The sequence below is a fragment of the Cupressus sempervirens genome, chromosome 9, assembly GCF_028749045.1.
Source record: "Cupressus sempervirens isolate cs-2001-9-10 chromosome 9, ASM2874904v1, whole genome shotgun sequence".
NCBI classification, from domain to species: Eukaryota; Viridiplantae; Streptophyta; class Pinopsida; order Cupressales; family Cupressaceae; genus Cupressus; species Cupressus sempervirens.
The window spans coordinates 262,157,333-262,177,629 of record NC_143126.1 but is presented as its reverse complement, the minus strand read 5'-3'; the positions used below and the strand labels follow the sequence as shown (position 1 = coordinate 262,177,629).

At 34.7% G+C, this 20,297-nt stretch overlaps 1 protein-coding gene across 2 annotated transcripts in view; it reads left to right on the top strand.

Annotated features, from left to right (window-relative positions):
- The first annotated feature begins 19,572 nt into the window (after window positions 1-19,572).
- LOC149538453 (U3 small nucleolar RNA-associated-like protein) overlaps window positions 19,573-20,297 on the top strand; it is a 61,955-nt gene continuing 61,230 nt past the window's right edge. Inside the window, exon 1 of one of the 2 annotated variants that reach the window (XM_089799779.1) lies at window positions 19,573-20,222. In XM_089799779.1, coding sequence (XP_089655905.1) covers window positions 19,821-20,222 — 402 coding nt within the window. In that variant the 5' untranslated portion in view covers window positions 19,573-19,820. The remainder of the gene's footprint in view (window positions 20,223-20,297) is intronic. The other variant, XR_016356060.1, reaches the window with a different exon arrangement.

Genomic DNA, 20,297 nt, shown 5'->3' with positions numbered 1-20,297 from the left:
TCAAACAGGGCTTCCCATAATTCATAATTAATTGCAAAAGCATGAAAATAGTAACTGACCAACTTTGAGGGATTCAAAACCTAGTCAAACAGACTTGAAACGACTTGAAATCTGAAACATAGGTTCTCAGGTATGGACACTAGATATTATCAAAGCAAAAAGTCACAAAACCTTTCTGGGTGCAAGATATTCAATCACAAATAAGGCCTCTTGTCGCTGTTTGACATTAGGTGAAAATGCAGATTTGAAATTTGCTCAAAATGAGACTTCATGAAACAACTTGGAATGTCAATTTAACTTCATGGAACACTTAGACAAGCTGAATGAAAGGTGTTAGAAACATTGAACACCTCTGGGGCTTTATAGGTACAGTCAGGTACACAAGCATTTATGGGGCTTGATTTCTCAAAATTTGAAAATGGGACTAAAAATGAAGCATGCAATTTTTCGTCCCAACAATGTCAACAATCTCCCCTTTTGGCATTAGTGACAAAAACACTTATTAGCCAAAATTGAATACTATACATCTTTTGCTATATACAGCATGCCTTATTGACCATTTCACACTTGTTACAAGTTCTCTCCCATAGCATATTTCTCCCTCATACTATTTTCTACTCATACTATGTGTCTCTCCCCCTTTTTGACAGTAATGCCAAAGATTTATTCTAAGTTCTTTGCATAGAAACACCAAAATGGGATAAGAATTTAGAATGTACCTTGAGAATGATTGCCAAGGTTTTATCCCAACTTTCTTGCAGGACCTTGCATGTATGAAGTGCAAGTTGTACCTTTGTTGATAGTTCAATCATATGATCCACAATAGAGAAGTTATTATCATGGATCAAAGTTTTTGAATATACAATATTTTTTTGCATTGCATCCATGTTTGGAAGGATCATATTTTGTATGTCAATTAATGTTAATCTGATCCTTGCTTCCTCTCTTAGCAATTCAGCTTGCATGTCTAACAAAAATTTGATTTTATTGAAATGTGCAGAGCTTGAACTGGGGTCAAGTTGCAACTGTTGAGCACTAGCCTTTAGATCTTCATCTATTTTGGACAATTTGTCCTTTATTTCCTTTGTGAAACTAGAAACATCACATAGCTTCCCAAAAAGTGATGATACATTTGAACATGATATTTCTAAATTGCCAAAAATTGTAGAAAGTTCTACTTGTTGAATGACAATCTGCTGAGCAATGTGATCCAACACTTTATTGTCAAACTTCTTTTCAACCTTTTCCACTAGCTTATCTCGTCCATTAGTGTCCTCATTGAATTTTTGGACTGCTTCTGCTAGTTGATACAAAATAGGTTGAGAAGAATCAACCTCAATTCCTATTACCTTGGTCAAAATTTTATTGGCATCTTCAATTATCTTATACTCTTTGTCTCTCTCCTCTCTTAATCTTTGCTATTTAGCCTTCTTCTGGAGGAGTTCACCAAATGTCTGCATTTGGTCTGGAGTAAGCTTGTAAATATCCCAATTTGGGATTACTATTTCCTCATCTAAATCAATGTCTTCCTCTATCTTCTTGCCAAAAATTTTGTGCTCGGTTGAACCTTGGGTTTAACTGTCCTTACACTTATTACTTTTGTATCTGGAATGGAAACAATTGTAGACATACTTGGGGTTGCAAAAAAAACTAATATTGTACTAACTAAGGGAATACTTACCGAAATACTTGAAGAATCCAAAATTGATGAAGTCAAAATTGTAGTATCCAAAATTGAAGTAGTCAAAACTGGTGTTCTTACCACTAATGTGCTCAAAACTGAAGTAGCCAATGTATCCATAGTTGATGATGCCAACTCAGTTGATAAAGAAGGAGTCTGTAGCTTGGTAGATGAAGTAGAAGTTACTTCTATCAATGATGTGCTGAGCTGAGTAGGGGCAAAGAGTGATTGGACATTTGATGTATCAATAGTAGTCACAATCAAACTTGTTGAAGTTGTCTCCACACTTGATGTTGACACCAACTTACTTGGAGAGTGAGGAAGTGAGGCAATGACTGTTGCAACTATCTTGACTGGGTCAATCTCCTCATCATCTTGCTTTTCTTTCGAGGTAGCCTCTTGCTCCTTGTATTCTTCATAATCAACTATAACAAAATGAGTTGATCCTTCATCATCCTCTTCATTCTTGTCTTCGTCATCATCATCATCATCCTTTACTTCAACTGGAAATTCACTTGGTTTGTGTAACAAATAGATATTCTTCCAAGTGTTTGTTGCATTTCTAACAACATGCTCAATGTCCTTAATCAAAACTAGACAAGTATTAAACTTTAGGGTCAATTTTTGTGGATTTTTCTTTAATGACTCTTTCACCTCAACATCTGATATGCTCAATAACAACTGCCTTAGGGTTTGTCTGTATATATCCTTGATAGTTTGCATAGAAAAATCCCTTCTTGGCTTTATCTTTTCTAATAATTCACTAGGAACTTGAGAAGTAAGTTGATCTGGTGAGTATTTCCACTTACCCATTTTATTCAACACTAGGTCTTCAACTTGCTTCTGCTCTTCTGTTGTCCTAGTCTCATATTTTAATGATTTAAAATTTTTTATGCCCACTCCTTCCAATTGCTTTAATCTTTCTTGAAAGGTGGGTGGAGGTTTTCTAAATATGATGTCACCTCCTTCTTTGTTCGTTTTCTTTCTTGACCTCCTGGTGAATACTGCAATGGATGGTTTTGCAAGCTTGGTGATGATCACCTTGCCTTTCTTCTTCAAAGGTTCTTTTTCCTCAGATTCTTCTTCATCCTCTGCTTCTTCACCTTGCTCATCCTCACCTTTTCCTTCGGTTAACAAAAGGGGTGTACTTGATTTTAGCTTTGTTATCCTTCTCTTTCCTTTGTTGACCACCTGTGGGAGCTTTATTTCTAGTTCAATCCTGACCTTGGCTTCATCATACGTTCCAAAGTAAGAGGCCTTAGGATCAACTGGTTCATTGACAAGGGCTTCAATGATATCTTTTGTTTCATCAATATTTACCTCATAGCCAAGATGTTTCACCCACATAATTCTAGGCTTAATTGCCTGGATAAACACCTTGTCACTATCCACCATAAAGCATACATCATCTTTGTAGTCCTCAACTAGCTTCTTGGGGATTCTAAACTTGTTGTTCATTTTCTCCTTGAATACATCGAAGTAGTTGTCCATGATGCTGTTGTAGTTTTCACCCATCTCTGCAATATACTCGCTTATTTGGTAGAGCATAGCACATCTTTTCTCTAGACTACAATGCCTTAAGAAGGGAATAACTTTGGTACATAAAAGAATAGGTAGGTTAACAATGAACCAAACTTGCATGGGTTGTTCTTTGATGTTCTTATGCTTTCCATGTTTTTGTTGTACTGTTTCAACAATAGGTCGGCAAGGTCATATGATAAGTTGTTCTTAACCACTTTGTATGCCAAATCCACAGCTTCACATGACACATTGTTTAGTCTTCTTGAACTGTATATCTTGTGTGCAATAACATCAATTCCAAATTTTGATTCTGCATTAGTGACATTGTTGATTTTCATTCCTTTGCCATCCCATTCAGCTAGGGTTTTCTTCTCCAACTCTGCCCGACCTAGGGTTTTTGTTGTTTTGGCTTTGGCTAGCATAGGGAGGCCAGTGATTTGATGAATCATCTTCTTTGTTATTAGAATTGGTTGTTCTAACCACAGCTACCTATTATGTACTCGGTTGAGGATAAACCTAATCCACTTGATTTGAAATTCTCAGGGCATATGAGAGATATGTGTCACTCCTTTGGTTTCCAAATGTTGATGCTCAAGTTTTAAGGCTCCATTTACACATAACTGACTTAGGGCATCATCCATTTCTAGAGTACCAATTTCTTGAATAGCACATTTGAAATGAGTACAAATATCATTGATAAGAAGTACCTTAGGAGGAATTTGGGATTGAGCTCCACTTGGATCTAGGGTTTCAACAATCATGGGAGTGAGTTTGAAATATGGCGCCTTCCATTCAAGTCCATGAACCAACATGTTAGATCCTCGCTTGACCTTGCTACTGTTGGATGGCATTTTCACTTAGTAGATTGAGAGAACTTCGAAAAAATTTAGCTGGAAATTCCCTCAAATCATTTTAATTGCATTGAAAATCACTCTTTGCAATAGCACTTGAAAATTCATAGTAATAAATGAATTTGATTCTATGCCTTTAAATAAAATTTTGCCATTAATGCTCGGTACAAAAGTAGATATGTTGATAGACTACCATCCACTACATGGCATTGAATACTCAGCAAGATCTTTACAACTCGATAACCATAGGTGTCTTTATTACTCCTAACCTTGCTCGGTAGAGTCTATGACCCAATCTTACTCGATAGAGAAGGTAACTCGATAATAAATGATATCGATCTTGCTTAGTGATCCCTTTGTATCTTGTATACAGATTTGGATCTTTGTCACCTTTCAACTAGAATTGATTTGGATGTCTTCTTTGATAGCTTGGTTCCAGTTCTTCATTGAGAACTTAATTAGAAATGGTAGAGTCACCCAATTCTAGAGTGACTTGACCATCATTGCTCAAACTAGTATCCTTGATAAACTTAGGAATCCATTTCTATCTCATTTTCTTTCAGATGCTATCAACTGTTGTCTTCGTCTCATCTTCAATTCTACCAGTATTCGACAATTCTTGGCAAGATGACCAAGTTTTGTACAAATGAAACATCTTTTGATAGTATCTCTTTTCCTCATATGATGTTTAACACAATTCATACCAATCTACCCAAATTCTCCATAGTAAAGACATCTATACCAGGTATTGTAGTCCCATCCAAATATTGCCTTTACAATTTGTTCTGCTAGATTTAATGTCTTGGTTTTGCATTCTGATGCCTTTTGTCCATGTTTCTTACATTTATGACAATTGCCTTCAAATCTTGGTTTCTCTTTGCATTCATTAGCCCTATGACCATGCTTATTGCAATTGTACATTTTCCATTGAATTTTGCTTTTCCATTGCTTCGACATTTGTTTGATGTATGACTTATCTTACCATTGCAAGTAGGTATTTGATTCTTTTGAGCACCTTGTTTGGAGGATTCACCTTCTTCTTTGTATCCAATTCCTGCTTTTCCTTTTTGCCTATAGAGGTTTTGCTTATTCAATTGATTCATGTCTGCTTGAGATTTCATCATTCTCTCATTGATTTGCTTCTTAGAGTTTAGATGAGTCCTCAATCTTTCATTGATTTGTCCTTCAGATTTCAGATCATTTTTTGTTCTTTCCTTGATTTGCCTTTTAGAATTTAGATCATTCCTCATTCTTTCATTTTCAAATCTTAGGCTCATGATTTCCTCATTTGCATTGGAGAGCTAATCAATAAGGTCTACTTGTTGAAGGGATTGATTCTGGATTTCATTGCTCCTTCCATCTATCTCTTCTTTTATCTTGTTTCTTTGTTCGAAGACTTCACATAACCTTACTAATTGAATTTCTTGTTCTCTTCTTAGCTTTCTTACTTCTTCTTGCAGGGAACCATTCTTCTCTAGGAGTTCTTTGATTGCATCATTTGCTTCATCTGAGCTGCTTGAAGGGTGAAAGTCTTCAATTCTTTCTTCAATGTAGAGATGATCATTCATTTGATTTGCAAGTTCCTTTCTTCTTTTTAGGGATTGGGAAAGTTTCTCCCTAGCTTTCTTGAGTTGGGCAATGGCCATTTCTAGATCCAACTTTTCATTATCAATAGCTTTGTCAAGTTTGAATATCTCCATATCCTTGATCTTTTCTCAAGCCGTTAAACTTTCTCCTGAGAACCACACAACTAGAAATATTCAAGACTATGTTAAGTTACTAAGAGGGGTGAATCAGTAACTTCTAAAACTTTAACAATTCCAATTCTTAATCTAATAATTCAATTAGCACTTAATTCATCACATCTAATCTAATTGCATGCATGAGAAACTGAAAACATGAAAGCATCCATAACACTTTGACACAAAGATTTTGTGACCTAAAAACCTGCCAAATAGAAAGTAAAACTGGGGTGGGGATGATACCCACAAACTTTAGTACTACAGCATAAAGTTGGCCTATTAAGGCTTACATTGATCACTTCTGAAGATCTGCCCTATTAGGAGCAACTAGGACTGCTAGGTTCACCTTGTGAGAGGATTTACAAACATACAATGAAGTATGCACTCAGTAAAGAGATTTATGAAAGATTGTTAGGTCTACATCATTAAAGGATTTGACTGGTTCACCTGTTAGGATGAAGCAGTAGTAGATCTCTAATTTGCAACTAGGTTTGCTAAAAGAGATTTCTTTGTGTACTGATCACCTTTCTGTGATAGATATGTCTCTATTGCTCCTTATGCTATTATGGCCTTTACAATTTGCTCTTTTCTGCTACATTCATAACTTGGATCTTTTTTGCATTCCACATTCACATTTCACATTACATTGATATGGTACAATACATTGCATATATATACCAATCCAAATCACATAATTACTAAGTCACCCATGATACAAGTTAACACAAGTAATACAAAGTCAACCCACATGAAGACACTCAGGTTCTGAAGATTGACTCAGTGAGGTTCTGATACTTGGCATCCACTATCAATGCTTGGCATTGTCATGCACTTGGTAGATGTAGAAGCTTGGTCCATACTGATCACTTTCAAGTAGTCTTGAACTCGGTTTGCACTAGTGACTCGGTAGATATTGTGCAACTTGGCAAACATTGAATCACTTATTTACCATGACAAAACTTGGTAAACACTATCACCTTAAGCTCAATTAACATTGGCTTCTCATTACATGAACTGTGAACTTGGTAAGCATTGCACTGCTCGGTAACCATTGCTAAACTTTGCATACACTATTTAAACTGTTGGACTTTACACTAACTAAATCTACTCGGTGACCACTGGGATTTGTCCAAAAGACTTGGTAGCAACTGTAGAACTTGGTAACAACTGAATTATATGGAAAACACTGTAAACTATTCAATAAGCTTGGTAGCTATACATAATCTGAATAAGTGTGTGTCACTAATAACAAACTTGACTGATATGTCAACAATAAGTATGCCTACATTAGCAAGTATGCAGGCACTGACATATCTACATATACATTGATGATAGAAGGGCGGAGGTGTTGACATCAACAATTTTGGGCTGAAATTTGACAGCCTTCAAGTTGTCACGTGTTTGATTTGTTTTGTTCTAAAGACCTATTGATGGTTTTTCAACTGTATCTTTTGCATATAGAGGTACTTTTTGACAAATCTTATATCATTGAAAAGCTGATTTTGAGACAAACGCATTTATAAAGACATTTTTTGAAAGTTTTTTCATTTTCATACCTTTTTTTTTTTTTTCTCAAAGTCAACTAATGCTTTCTATCTTTTAGGGGGCATAACTTGCTCGTTTTAGCTTCTTCTTTTTTCGATCTGAAAGAAGCGTCAAAAAGCTATTCTCAAGTAGTATATAGATTATCTGTTATTTTCATTAGTATTTTTCAAAGGTACATGTGATTCTAAAACTTAATCTTTTTCTCTTTTCTTGTATACACATTCCTTCTAGCAACTGGGGTTCAATTTTTTGCATTGTGGGGGGTGTTTTGTATTATTGTTTCTATTATTTACATCAATAAACCAAAAAAAATTCAAAAAACAATCCAACGCCTTCTAAAAAAATGGTTGAGACCTCTTATTGTCTAGAACTTCTAACCCCTCATAATTATCACACATGGAAGTCCCTAATGACATGACTTCTCTAGTCAAAAGGGTTGTGGTCTTGTTTAGATGCAATGTAACTAGTTTTATAGAGGCCTTTTGAGGTCATACAACACAGGAACAAGATGGATGAGGCAATGGGGTAGAGCTTACCTATCTTGTATCAGATTCTTTTCCTTCCATTGAGGACTTCTTGATGAAATTCAAACAACATAGATCTTTATGGCATGGTTGTGAGAAAACCAAGGCTAACACTGAATGCATTTACTTGTTTCTTTCTAAGCTTAATGCAAAATTTCAGATTTTTTCTTCTGCCTTCCATTTCACCATGGATTCTTTGGGGACTAGATTTACCATGTTATTCTTTGAGGTTTTTTTTGATCATTTGACTTGAGAGCAAGCTAAGCTGTCTCAATCGGATTCTCTCACAGACTCGTAGACTCATGCATTGGTAGCTTGTGACATCTTCTGGAAAGAAGGAGAAAAAATAGAAGTCACATCCTACAAACTATTGGATTGATCCTAGCCCTTACATCTCATCAGGCCCACCTCCTCCTGAGGGGGATAAATCAAAGCCAGATAGACTGAAGTGTACTTATTGTAATAAGCCCAATCATGATGAGTCACATTGTTATGAGAAGAGGTTAGATGGCTATGCCAAATAGGTTTCAAATTTGATAGCTCTCCTTCAGAAGAGCAACATTGATATTCCTTTTACTTCTCATAGATCTTATTCATCATCACCATTTTAGTGGGATGGTAAAGACATAAGAAAGGTTATGCACTATGTGCAACTACTACTTCACATTATTCTAGATGGTTACTAGATTTAGGTGCTTCACACGATATGGCATCTTCTCAGGATTTGTTCTCTTCTTCTGAGGCTTCTCCTACTCCACACATTTTGATGGGGAACAATATTGTTATGACTGTATGGGGGAAAGGTTCTGTTGATATTGATGATGGTACATTTCATGATCTGCTATGTGTTCCATCTTTTTCCTCTAACCTTCTCTCTATTTATCAGATTACACCCAGTAGGGTAGGGAAGACAATTGAGTTTGCACAAGATTCAATGCACATCAAAGATAGTGAGACATAAATTATTGTTACTATAGGGTATGTTGACCATTCTTCTCGCCTAAACTCTTTCTCTCATTTTGGTCCACCATCTCCACTATTAGAGACTCACTCTCCTTCTTCACAAGAGACTACTAAGGTGAAGTTAGGTCACTTGAACTTATGTCTTGTTCCTGAGACCAATGTTGTGACTTCTACACCTCCACCTCCTATTTAGATTCCATCTATTGCACATGATTACTCTTCAGCATTGCCTACCATTACAGCTCCAGTCATCGAGCCATCTAGTGCAGTTGTTGAGGATATATTAGATGACACACATCTCCTCTTAGATGACAAATTCAACATTCTATCTCTTTTTGGAGCAGGGCTTTTTTGCATGTGATTTTCCCTATTTCTTTGTTTCATAGAGATTTGGTTGTGATTGGGTACCTCATTAGGCCTTGTTCCAGGACTCATGTTTCCTTTCCTCATTGTAGTTTTCTTGCTTTTTCATGCATTGTTGCTCATCTTAAGGGGGGATGTTAGAGTAAAGGGTTAATTTAATTTAATTTATTAAACTACCTTTACTCCATTCTTAAGATTTCACTTATGCACTTGCATTTCCATTTAATTATTAAATAGTAATTATTAAATGTCATTTGCCTCTTAGGGTTTCCCTTTTAAGTTTTATGATCTCCTTCTATAAGGATTGATAAATTATAAATTTCATTCATTCCTTATTTTTGATAATATATTCTTTCATATTTTTAGAGCCAAACCCTTGCCTTTTCTCTGTCTTTTCTTCTTTGTGACAAGTTCTTGCATGTAGGTGTTCTTCGAGTTTTATGGATTTTCATTACTCAAATCCTATAGTATGTATCAATAAATTTTTGTATTTATTTTTGGCAAAAGTGTACAGAGCCATGTAATTTTTATTGATATTTAAAAACTAGTTTGATAACTCCATGGGGAAAGAACTAGCAAGAAAACCCCATTTCCTCATTTTAGTACATAAGATACAAAAATATATCCCATAACCACAGGGTTGTGTAGAGCATATATAGGATCTTGAGAGTAGAAAAAGAGGTCCAAGTACAAGTGATGAACTTACATATAACAATTACTCCATGAAACTAGAAATTATTACCAAAAAACCTGCTCTAGAAAATACTCAGTTGAAAGGAAGCTGCATACTAAAAACTAGTATCAATCAAATAATTTTAAAAAATGAGAAAATTACAATTTAGTGGCAATATTCACTAGAATCAATCTCTTAGAAATTTCACATCTTCATAAGGTGATTATTTGACTCTTTAAGATGATTCATTTTTTAAAATCAAAATTGTTGGGTCCATAATATATAGATGATTATAGACCCAAATCAGGCTTTCTTAAAGGTATTTATGATTATAGGATGTAATTTATTGCTTTTGGACTATAAGGGGGACTTTTTCTCAATATATTATAAGCAAATTCAAAAGAAAAATGAACTAAGGAGTAATAATCATTCATTAGTCATTTATTTAGTTATTTTGATTTGTCACCGATATTTTTAGTTATGATTTTACCTGATGACCAAATCAATCATGTATTTAGTCGTTTCTACTTGTGGATTGTGAAAAATTGTTATAATTTGATCATTTTTAGTCACGTGACTAAAAGTTTTAGTCACGTGGTCATTTATTTTACCAAATTCTACTAGTGCAAATAATTATTCAAACACGACTACATTGACAATATTAATAAAGTGGTAGCATGTATCAAAAATAACATTTACACTTGCAAACCCTGTCATTATGATGTTCCAATAGATCAGAGAAAACTTATTCCTCTGTATCCTCTTATGTCATCCTTTGATTCCAATAGAATGATTAGCTAGTTCCCAATTATTAAAAGAAATCTCAACTTTTTATTTATTTTCTTCCACATACGACCAACTAATTTAAAAAATTGGATGGGCTTATACCTTGCAGAAGAAGAGATTGAAGTTTAGGATGATAACTCTACCTTAGACGCTAGTATGATTGAGATACCAAACCAAATCGTGAAGGAGTTGAGGAAAATGAACCTTCTCCACCTCTAAATATGGCCAACCTTTTAACAATTCATCTCCAAAGTTGAAATGTAAAAGAAAGTTGAAAGGGTCAATAAAATAAAGATGGTTTAGAAGAGATTGAGTATTTCATAAAATCCAAAATTAGTTGAATTTTTCAATAGGAAGTCCAATACACGCTTCAAATTATTTTGGTATAGTACAAAGTATTCATGATATCTAATGCTAATCCAATAGCATTATTTTTCCTTTATCATCTATAAAACAAAACCAATGAAGATAGATTAAATCCCTTTATTAGATAAAGAAGACTCAAAAGAATAATAATAATATAACATTTTATGGGGAATAATGTAACAACTCTACAATTCAAAATAGTTTGTCCATTCTCAAAAACAATGTATCTTGGAAATTAATAAGCACAAAATAATTAAGAAGGAAATAACTTATTATCTTCTAGCTCCCCCTTAAAAACCAGTAAACTCTTTTCCAAGATTAGTCTAGACATATATCGTTAGCATAAATATCCCTCTATAAAATTTGCAAAGTTGGTATATTAATATGTTGCCCCACTTTTGTTTTCTAATCTATTGGCAAAAGTGAGTTCTGTGTTTTTAGATGAAGTCAATCTTGTTCCCAAAATGTTTGAGTCTAAGTCTACATTCCTAAAGGCTAGGAAATCTTTATCAGATTTTGCCAATACACCTTCTTTTCCTCCATAGTCGGGCAAGTTGTTTTTATCTTGCAATTTGTTGAGTAAGTTTAGTACCCAATCCGATAGAGATCAATTTTCACTCATTGCAGATGAAGCATGCTCTTGAAGGTTCTCTAAAACTCACATGCCTTCACAAAACTAGCTCATTTCATATCAAGGGTTGAATACATTGGCAAAAATTTCCATGTTGCCTTCTCCACAGCGGGTTTCCAATCCATGAAGGCGATTTTCCAAGAGGGCTCACTTGGCGACGTATCTAGCTTAAAAAGATTCAAAGGGTACAAATTTTAAGGAAAATAGAAGTTTAAACCTAGGATTAGACTCCTAAACATGATTTGGATTCATTATCATCTAAATACTAAGTCGTACGAAAAACCTCTTTTTGTCTTCTCTTCGACGAGTTTTCAACCCATGAAGACGATTTTCTGCAAAATGGATAAAAGTGAAATAGAATTTGCTAAGTGACATCCAAATGGATCCATGCACCTTAACAAAACATCTTTAAAAGTTAGAAATGCAGTTGTCAAAGATTCAACCAATAAGGAAGTGTTGGCAAAAAAATAGAAATTGCCCTTTCTTCGATTGTTTTCCAACCCATGTAGACAACTTTTTGACTATGTAGAGAAATCAGGTCAATAAGTAAAATTTGGCCCCCCTATTGGATCTAGTATATGTCAGAATGATATTGGAATGCAATGAACTGTTGTGAATGAAAGATATGGTTAGGATCTCACTTGGCAGATTTTCACCAACGGAGTACCTCAAAGGCAACTTTCTGAAATTAAAGGAAAATGAAAATGTAAATAAGGCATTTATGGAAAGTTACCGTTATATCCAACAAAATAGTGAAAAGACTTTCAAATGTTAGGTAAGCCTTTTCATTTACTCTTTAATAGGTATTTCCTTAAATTTCACTCGTGTGGCATGAATTTTGAAGTATAACAGATGAATTGAGGTCCTTGTATAAAAGTTCATAGGCAGTTGAATGAGTTACCTTGTTTCTTTAATTTCTCATTTTACCAGTACACATAGCTTTTGAAAGCCAGTGATTGTAGTGTATTTTTTCTTATCCATTTTTTGAATCAAAATCTCATTCATAAGCTATGGCCACTAAGTTCACGGGTTTTGATGGTTTGACTAGGATCAAGTATCAACTATAGAATTTCATAGATACATCCCTCCATTTCTATATGGAAAATTTCCAAAGGAGGGTAAAATTTGAATGCATTCATCCTATCACTGAGAAGCTTTGAGGATGTGGTTTGGTCAAAGCCACTGGTTTCTTGGTTGTAGTTCAAGCTCCATAACTCATTTATGAATGTATTCACCATTATAATCCAGAAACCAAGCAGATAGTTCTGCCTGATAACATTGTATCGATCTCAATTGACAGACAAATGGTGGTGAATTGCCTTTAAGTATTGGAATAGGAGGAGTTTTTTGGCCTAACTATCGGTGGTGCCATTTCAAAATTCTTAGTGAAGAAGAGGATTTGGAGGAAGGAGATCATGCGAACATGGTTTCAAAAGCCATAGAGTGATAAGAGCAAAGTCTCCAAAACATTGTTCGAAACCAACCTTAAACCAAAGATAATCGACATTTTAGTTCTCCTGCATAGATTGAGAGGTGAAGTAGAAGCCCTAAATTTTGTTGAGGAATACTTCTTTTTGGTTCAGGTTATATGCTCAGATACACAGTATATTGATTGGGTGCAAGAGGTAAGTGAGATTCTGTCCAATGCTCTTCGAGTGACCAAGTTCTACAATTCTTTTTATATGTCTTCATTCTTGATCTATATGTTGGCATCATTGTGATTATGGCCTGGTCTTCCATGCCTAGACGATTTCCATGATGATGTTAAATCTTATGGATTTCAACCATGTCTCTAGCTACATAATAGTTATGCAGATTATGTAAAAGTGAATGACGTGTTTACTATGAGAATTTGTAGGGAACTACAAGGATGCCTATAAAGGAGATTCTCCCTCGAAGCCATGGCTGCCATCAGCCAATTTGGTTGTTATTTCATTTAATTCTCATCTTTTTCTCACCCGTGTCTTGCATCTTACAATGGATTTCCTCTGAAGATGCCAAGATATCTGGATGATATGATAGTCTTGGTAGAGATCATTCAATAAGCTCTATAGGTGAATGTCCTAAGTGAAAGCTTGAAGAAGAAAGGATACGAGTTCCCCATGAAGGTTGGAGCTTTCAGTTGTAACACTCGATCAAATGCCAAGAATATGATGAAGGTTTTTGAAAAGAAGTACAAGATAGACATGTATGAGGTCTTGATACCTATGTTCGACCCCAATGGATATGCTAAGGATGTCTAGTAGATAGGAAGTGTCATAAAACACGTCAGCACCATTGAAGACTACTGGGTTGATTACAAAGATGAATTTGAAAGCCGTAATCATGCTTTCACAAGATTGATAGTAGATCAAGTCAAGCTATATAAGGTAAATATAGACGTATACAGAGTTGAGGATGATGGTCAAAATATGTATAACACTACTTATTTGACCAAATTAAGGAATACTCCTATAAGCTTTGAGCCATTCAAAGATGCCATAAAAGACCTGGACTTGATGATGGCAAGAAATTACGAGAGGACTAGGAAGTGATGACACAACAAAGTAGAAGAAAAGGTACATCCACTCAGTCCTCTCCAAAATTTTAGCAGCTACTTCATCTTCTCATAATGGCACTTTAGGCACAATTCTGCCTCTCACTCAAGAACCAAGTCAACCAACTAGAGGAGGTGATCAACCTCCTGATAAGAATATCTCACTAGATAAAACCTATCAGGACAGTTCAATGCCAGTGATCAGGATAGAGACAAAAGTCAAGAAGAATAAAGTAGAAGAACTCAAGGGCTCTACAGTCATAGTGGCTCTATCATCCCCTAGTAGTCCAATTCCATCTACAACTACACACTACTCCTACCAAGTAGCCCCAAAATACAAGTGGTTAATCTTGGAGATGGTGGGAGCAATGGAAGTGAATCCACGGAGTCAGACAAGGCAATAAAGAAAACATCTAAAGCAGAAAAGGTGCCTAAAACTCCAAAATTCATTTCCCCTACTCCAAAAAATCCTTTCTCCTCATCATCAAAGGCCTTCACTCTTGTTAAGAGAAAAATGTTTAGTGTGGATATGCTAGGGACTGCGTCCAAGGTAATTGGCATCGAGTCATGCCTCGATAATACTTTAGAGAGGAAGAGAAAGAGGATAGAAGATGGGGTCCCAAATAAAGAGACTCTGTCTCTTGCCATCCACTTTGGATCAACATTGAGCAAAGTAAAGAAGCAAAAGACTTTGTCTATCCTCAGTTGAGACCCTGACATAAGGCACCTAACTATGGAGATTTCCAAGCCCACCAAGGATGGTTGGATCGAAGATCTAACTACAACTGACTTCACATTGCAGTCTTTAGATCTAGGAGAGTTCAGACATGACACCAAGGTGAGTTTGTGGAAATCAACTAATGAAGTAATAGAGGAGGAACTTGAGGGCCTCAAGCTTGCCAAAGTCAAGATGAAGGTAGATATCTATGAGCTCAACTATTTCATTAGGCAATTAGTTGCCTCATTAGTAAGTATTTCAGGAATGCCACCTACCAGTGATCGTATAGCTACAAATATTTAGGCAATCATCTCTCAACTGTGAGAGGATAAGCATTTTGGGCAAATCAGTAGGAAGTGGAATGATAGATATAAAACAATTAGGCAATGCAATACTGAGACTTGAGACAAAGAAAGATAACATCCTAGCTAATCGAGCTACTCTACCAATAGAAAAGGCAAAGAGTGAAGATTACATCTATCTCTTGCATATGGTCATACAAATGAAGGCCAAAGAAATAGTAGAAGTAATGATTCTATAGAAAGGAGACGAGCCTTTGTTTGAATGGAAACAAAGCTTGCAATTCAAAGTTGAAATGATTTTAGTAGTAGAGGAAGGATTAAAGGAGACAAAAGGAAAGTTAAGGAAGAACATGATAAGAATTATGAGTTGCTAAAAGGCCTACACACTGACTCCCAAACAACTAGAAAGGGAAAGGAGTAGTGGGAGTTGCTTTCATGCAAAAGACTTTCTCTAGCTACTTAGACAAATTATCGAGAAATCTACTAGCCATTGGGACAGAGTGTCAGACCTCCAACGACTCAGTGGATGCATACACATGGTAATGGAGGAAATGCAAGAGTGGTTGAGTGCAATCAAGGACTTAGCCAAAGAACACTCCAGGTGGCTCCTTAGATACACCAATGTCCACGTCCACAGACTAAGGAGCTCATTCCAATTATTGTTGTTGCCAAAGCCTATAAGGAAAAATCAAAGAAGGGGAAGAAAGTGAAATGATATTTCTCCTGCTCTTTTTGTTTTCTAATGTGAAATTGTAACTATTAATTGGCTTCTTGCCATTTGTCATTTTTGAGAAGATGAATCGATTTAGCTCCTTTTTCTAATGGTTCATCTCAAAATCCTATATGTACTCAATTGAAAGATTAATGAAGGGTCGACTAATTTTCGGTGTGAGATACTTCATCTTGCAGAGACAAATTGAATGTGTTTTGTATCAATTATTTACTGGTCCATTGCTTGTCTTAGTTAGAAGCATCTTTTTGAGTTGAATTGAATTTATGAACAAACAAAGTTTTGTTCCCTTGTTTAATGCAACAAACCAAAGATAATCATAGTATTGTTAGAGGTTAAAAGATATTCTTTCCAATAGTTATTTCTTAAACTATTTATTGCATTATAGACTTGAGGGCATTCAATTAGAGTATCTAATTCATATAAATAGGATTTATTATTGCATCAACAAATTTTGTGGGTTCATAAGAGGTGCAGATCCACAAATTTGGTTGGTTTTAAGACCCAAATTATGGCCTGAGTTAGTTCTTGTCTAGGCCTAACTTGGTTGTCCTCTCCTATTCTCTAGTCAAGAACATACCCGATTTTAGAATTAGGAACAAACAAATTCATTGCAAATCACAAATTCAAGGGATCTGTATCTTCAAATTTAGAGGGAAATTAGTCGCTTAGTGCTATTTCCCAATTGTTGTAATCAATCATTGTTCACAGATATTGGGCATTCAAAGAGTTAATTTATAAAGGACAATCTGTTTACTAACATAATAATCAGTTGAAATAAAAATTAGCCTCTAATTTGAGATCAAAATAGCTAATCACATCAAACCCATCCTTAAATTCAATTAAAAAACATATTATCCCAAGTAGACATGATTTAAGATGGGAATGAAATATAATTATCCAGTATTTCAACCTATAAATAATAGATCAAGATATATGTAAATAGGTATTAAAAAGTAGAGTTTTACAATTTATATATCCCCACAGGTCAGTAACTTCACTTTCATAACTGAAATTTTCTTCAAATTATCCTTCTACATACAATAAACCTCGACAAAAGTTGAATCAATAATAAGAAAATCAAATTAAAAGAATGACTAAAAATACATATAGCATTCTTTATACATCGTAATTAAATATAAGCCAATTAAGAATTCTAAGATTACAAACATTAATACATTGATGCGTCATAAGTGCTATAGAGTATTGTCATTTTTGGAAAGTAAAGATTGTTGTTGTGCTAACCACTAACATTAAAATGTAAGTGTTTGAAATCTAAATAATGTAGGGATGAAAGAGTATTAGCAAAAAAAGGATGGCCATAAGCGAAAAAGGAATTTTAATTTTAATAGAGAATATCTTCTAAAATTAAGAAGGATAAAGTATTTAAAGAAAGAAAAACCTTCTATGGACTAATTGTAAAATGATTATTGGAAGAATGTAAGGAGGGGTATGCCCCTTCAAAGACCTTTGCATAAAGACAAAGGCATATATAATTATGTATACAAGACTAAATATGTCTCGAGCAATACTGGGGGTTTTCTTCTTCATTCTCTTTCCTTTAGTGCCCACATATGAATGGGGATAAAACTTGTATAAATTCATTTTAAGGATGAAAATAATATAAAGGCTTCTAAGTCGTTTACTAATTAAAAAAAAGGATAAATATATTTTAATTTAATTTTAAATTATTTGTAATTTATTTTTTTACTATTTGTTAATTAATGTGATATCAAATGGAGATGGAGTTTTTATTACAAATACAAAATTTATTATAGTTTATGATTTTTTTATTATAAATTTTATTTTCTTCTAATAATATTATAATTATTAGTTTAATAATATAAATAAAATAGGAAAAAATTAAAATAAAATATTAATTAATGTCATTTTTATGTTTGAAGTATTATTATTTTTAAAAATATTTAAGTAAATGTTGTTGTTCAAGATAGAATTTTCGTCAAATGAGCAAACCACAGACTAAGTCTTATTGAGTGCAAGGCTATGAACATGGTCAAGATATCTGGGTTTGCTGGAAAGTGATCCATATAATTCACAAATTGATCTCCAAGACTATTAAGGACAACCCTCCAATTGACTCCCTTTCTTACTATGAGGATTTATTACAGCCTATCTAAAATGATTGTAGTATCAAAAGCCATTTGCCTATTGTTACTTCTCAACTTAATAGGAAGGTAAACAGAGTGACAAGATTCCAGGGAGGCGTGTTGTTGTCGTTGTTCAATAGAGTGACAAGATTCCAAGAGGGTTAAGGAAGGTAAATCCTCTTTGAGAGTATGGCTAGGGTTAATTGCCTCACTTGGAGAAACACCAACCACATTCTTTTGAATGGACACATCCACCCTGATATTAGAGGATGAAATCACTTCCTAGATGGAAGGGGATTTGAGGTTTGTCTTCCTCCTCAAGCTTTCTGATTTCTCCATCCTCCAAGATTTGGGGTAAATCCTGAACAAGGGATATGTTATTGATATCATTCATAATGGAGGGTTTGGATGTAGAAATAGAGAAGCCATCTCCATTTTGGATGAGTTGAATTGAGACATCATCAATTGGATTAGATAAATTTGATTACATTTTCCTAGGGTTTTTCTCTTTAGCTTTACAACAATTAAATCTCAGTGGGAAGTCTAGTATAACCTTCCCATTAATGGATCCTTTATAAAATTCAAGAGATAAGTAGTAAATTGATTGATTAGTGATAAGCCTAATAGGTTTTAATTCCTTAATACCAAGTTCCATACTAAGATTTTGATATTCGCTCAAGAGACAAAGCTTTCCTCAAGGCCTTGAAGAACCCCAAGAATCTTACCAATCATTTTTAAAATTTGGCTATAGAGGAGCTCAACAAGGAGATTAGGAATCAAAATCCATCCAAGAGTTTTCAAATCATTAAATTTTACAGGGCCAAAATAAGAGATAATTCCAATTGTTTAAGATGATAACCTTTAGAGAAAACATGGTTTCCATTCAAAAGATTAGGTTTATTGATTTACAATAAAAAAAATAGAAAATCTTGATCAAGAGTAGAGATACATATCTGATCACCATAGGGATCCTTCATCCACTGCCCTATACAATTCAATGAACCCCCTAGATTGCCCCATTTTACAAAAAGATCACTATATTCACAATAATCCCAAAGTCCTTATGTATCTACATTATTCAAAATTAGGGTTTGCATATTATTTGTCGAAGGGGGTGAGAGACTTCTTCAAATGGAAGAGTTCAATGAAATTAAAGGAATCTTAGGAAATCCATCCAAGGAATGATGCTTTAGAGACCCCACCGCCTTCTTATTGGAGTTAGTTGGAGGTTGGGAGTAGGGGTGGTTGTCTTTTGTAGGAACACAAGGAGGGGAGATCCCTTACCCTAACATAAATGTATCGACACTAATAGCAAAAAATAGATTGGCAAAAACCATAATCATCCAATTTTTCTCTGTACAACTTTTTAAATATTAATACTTACCATTATTCCCCACTCCCTTGAAAATATACAGTCTATCCACTAATCGTGTCCATAATATAAACATATATTTGCAATAAAAGTTCCACAAAATTGTTTAAGCTTAATTACATTCTTATACATAAATAAACTTAGTATGATAAACCTTACTATAGGTTAGGTTACATAGTTCGACCCTAAAATAATTCTCGTTTACTGTTTGTCGGCAGGCGTAGAAAAGTGGGCGCCCATCCGCAGAAGCATTCTTCAATTCACTATTTTTAGAGTTTACGAAACCGATCTTCTTCGTGTTAGGTCTGCAAGCCCTCAAGGCTGTTTCTTTCTACAGCACAGGGATTTCATAAAGTTGTATTCGTTTCCGCCATTACATTGCTCAAGTTTACTTTGATTTTGTAGAAGATGGCGGACATTGTTCAGTATAAGTTGGAGCGCATGATTCCAGAGCTGGATGACTTAGAGAAAAAAGGTCTGTTCAACAAGACAGAGATTAAAGAAATTGTGAGGAGAAGAAGAGACTTTGAGTATCTATTGAAGCGACCGAGCCCTCTTAAGGAAGACTATCTTCGTTATATTGAATATGAAAAGCAGCTCGAAGCCTTACGGTGTTTGAGGAAAAAGGAGGTCAAAAGAGGTTTGAAGGAAAACAATAAAAAATGGCGCTTTTCTCTCTGTGATAAGACTAGTGCAAGAAGGATTCTGGATATTTATCGCAGGCTTCTTACAAGAAACAAGGGGGACTTGAGACTCTGGTTTGAGTATGCGGAGTTTTGCAAAGAACAGAGAAGCAACCACATGAAAAAGGTCTTGCATCTTTATTTTCTCTTTATAATACTGTTCAATAGAATGTTCTTCATGTCTTATGACTTTTAATGCCAG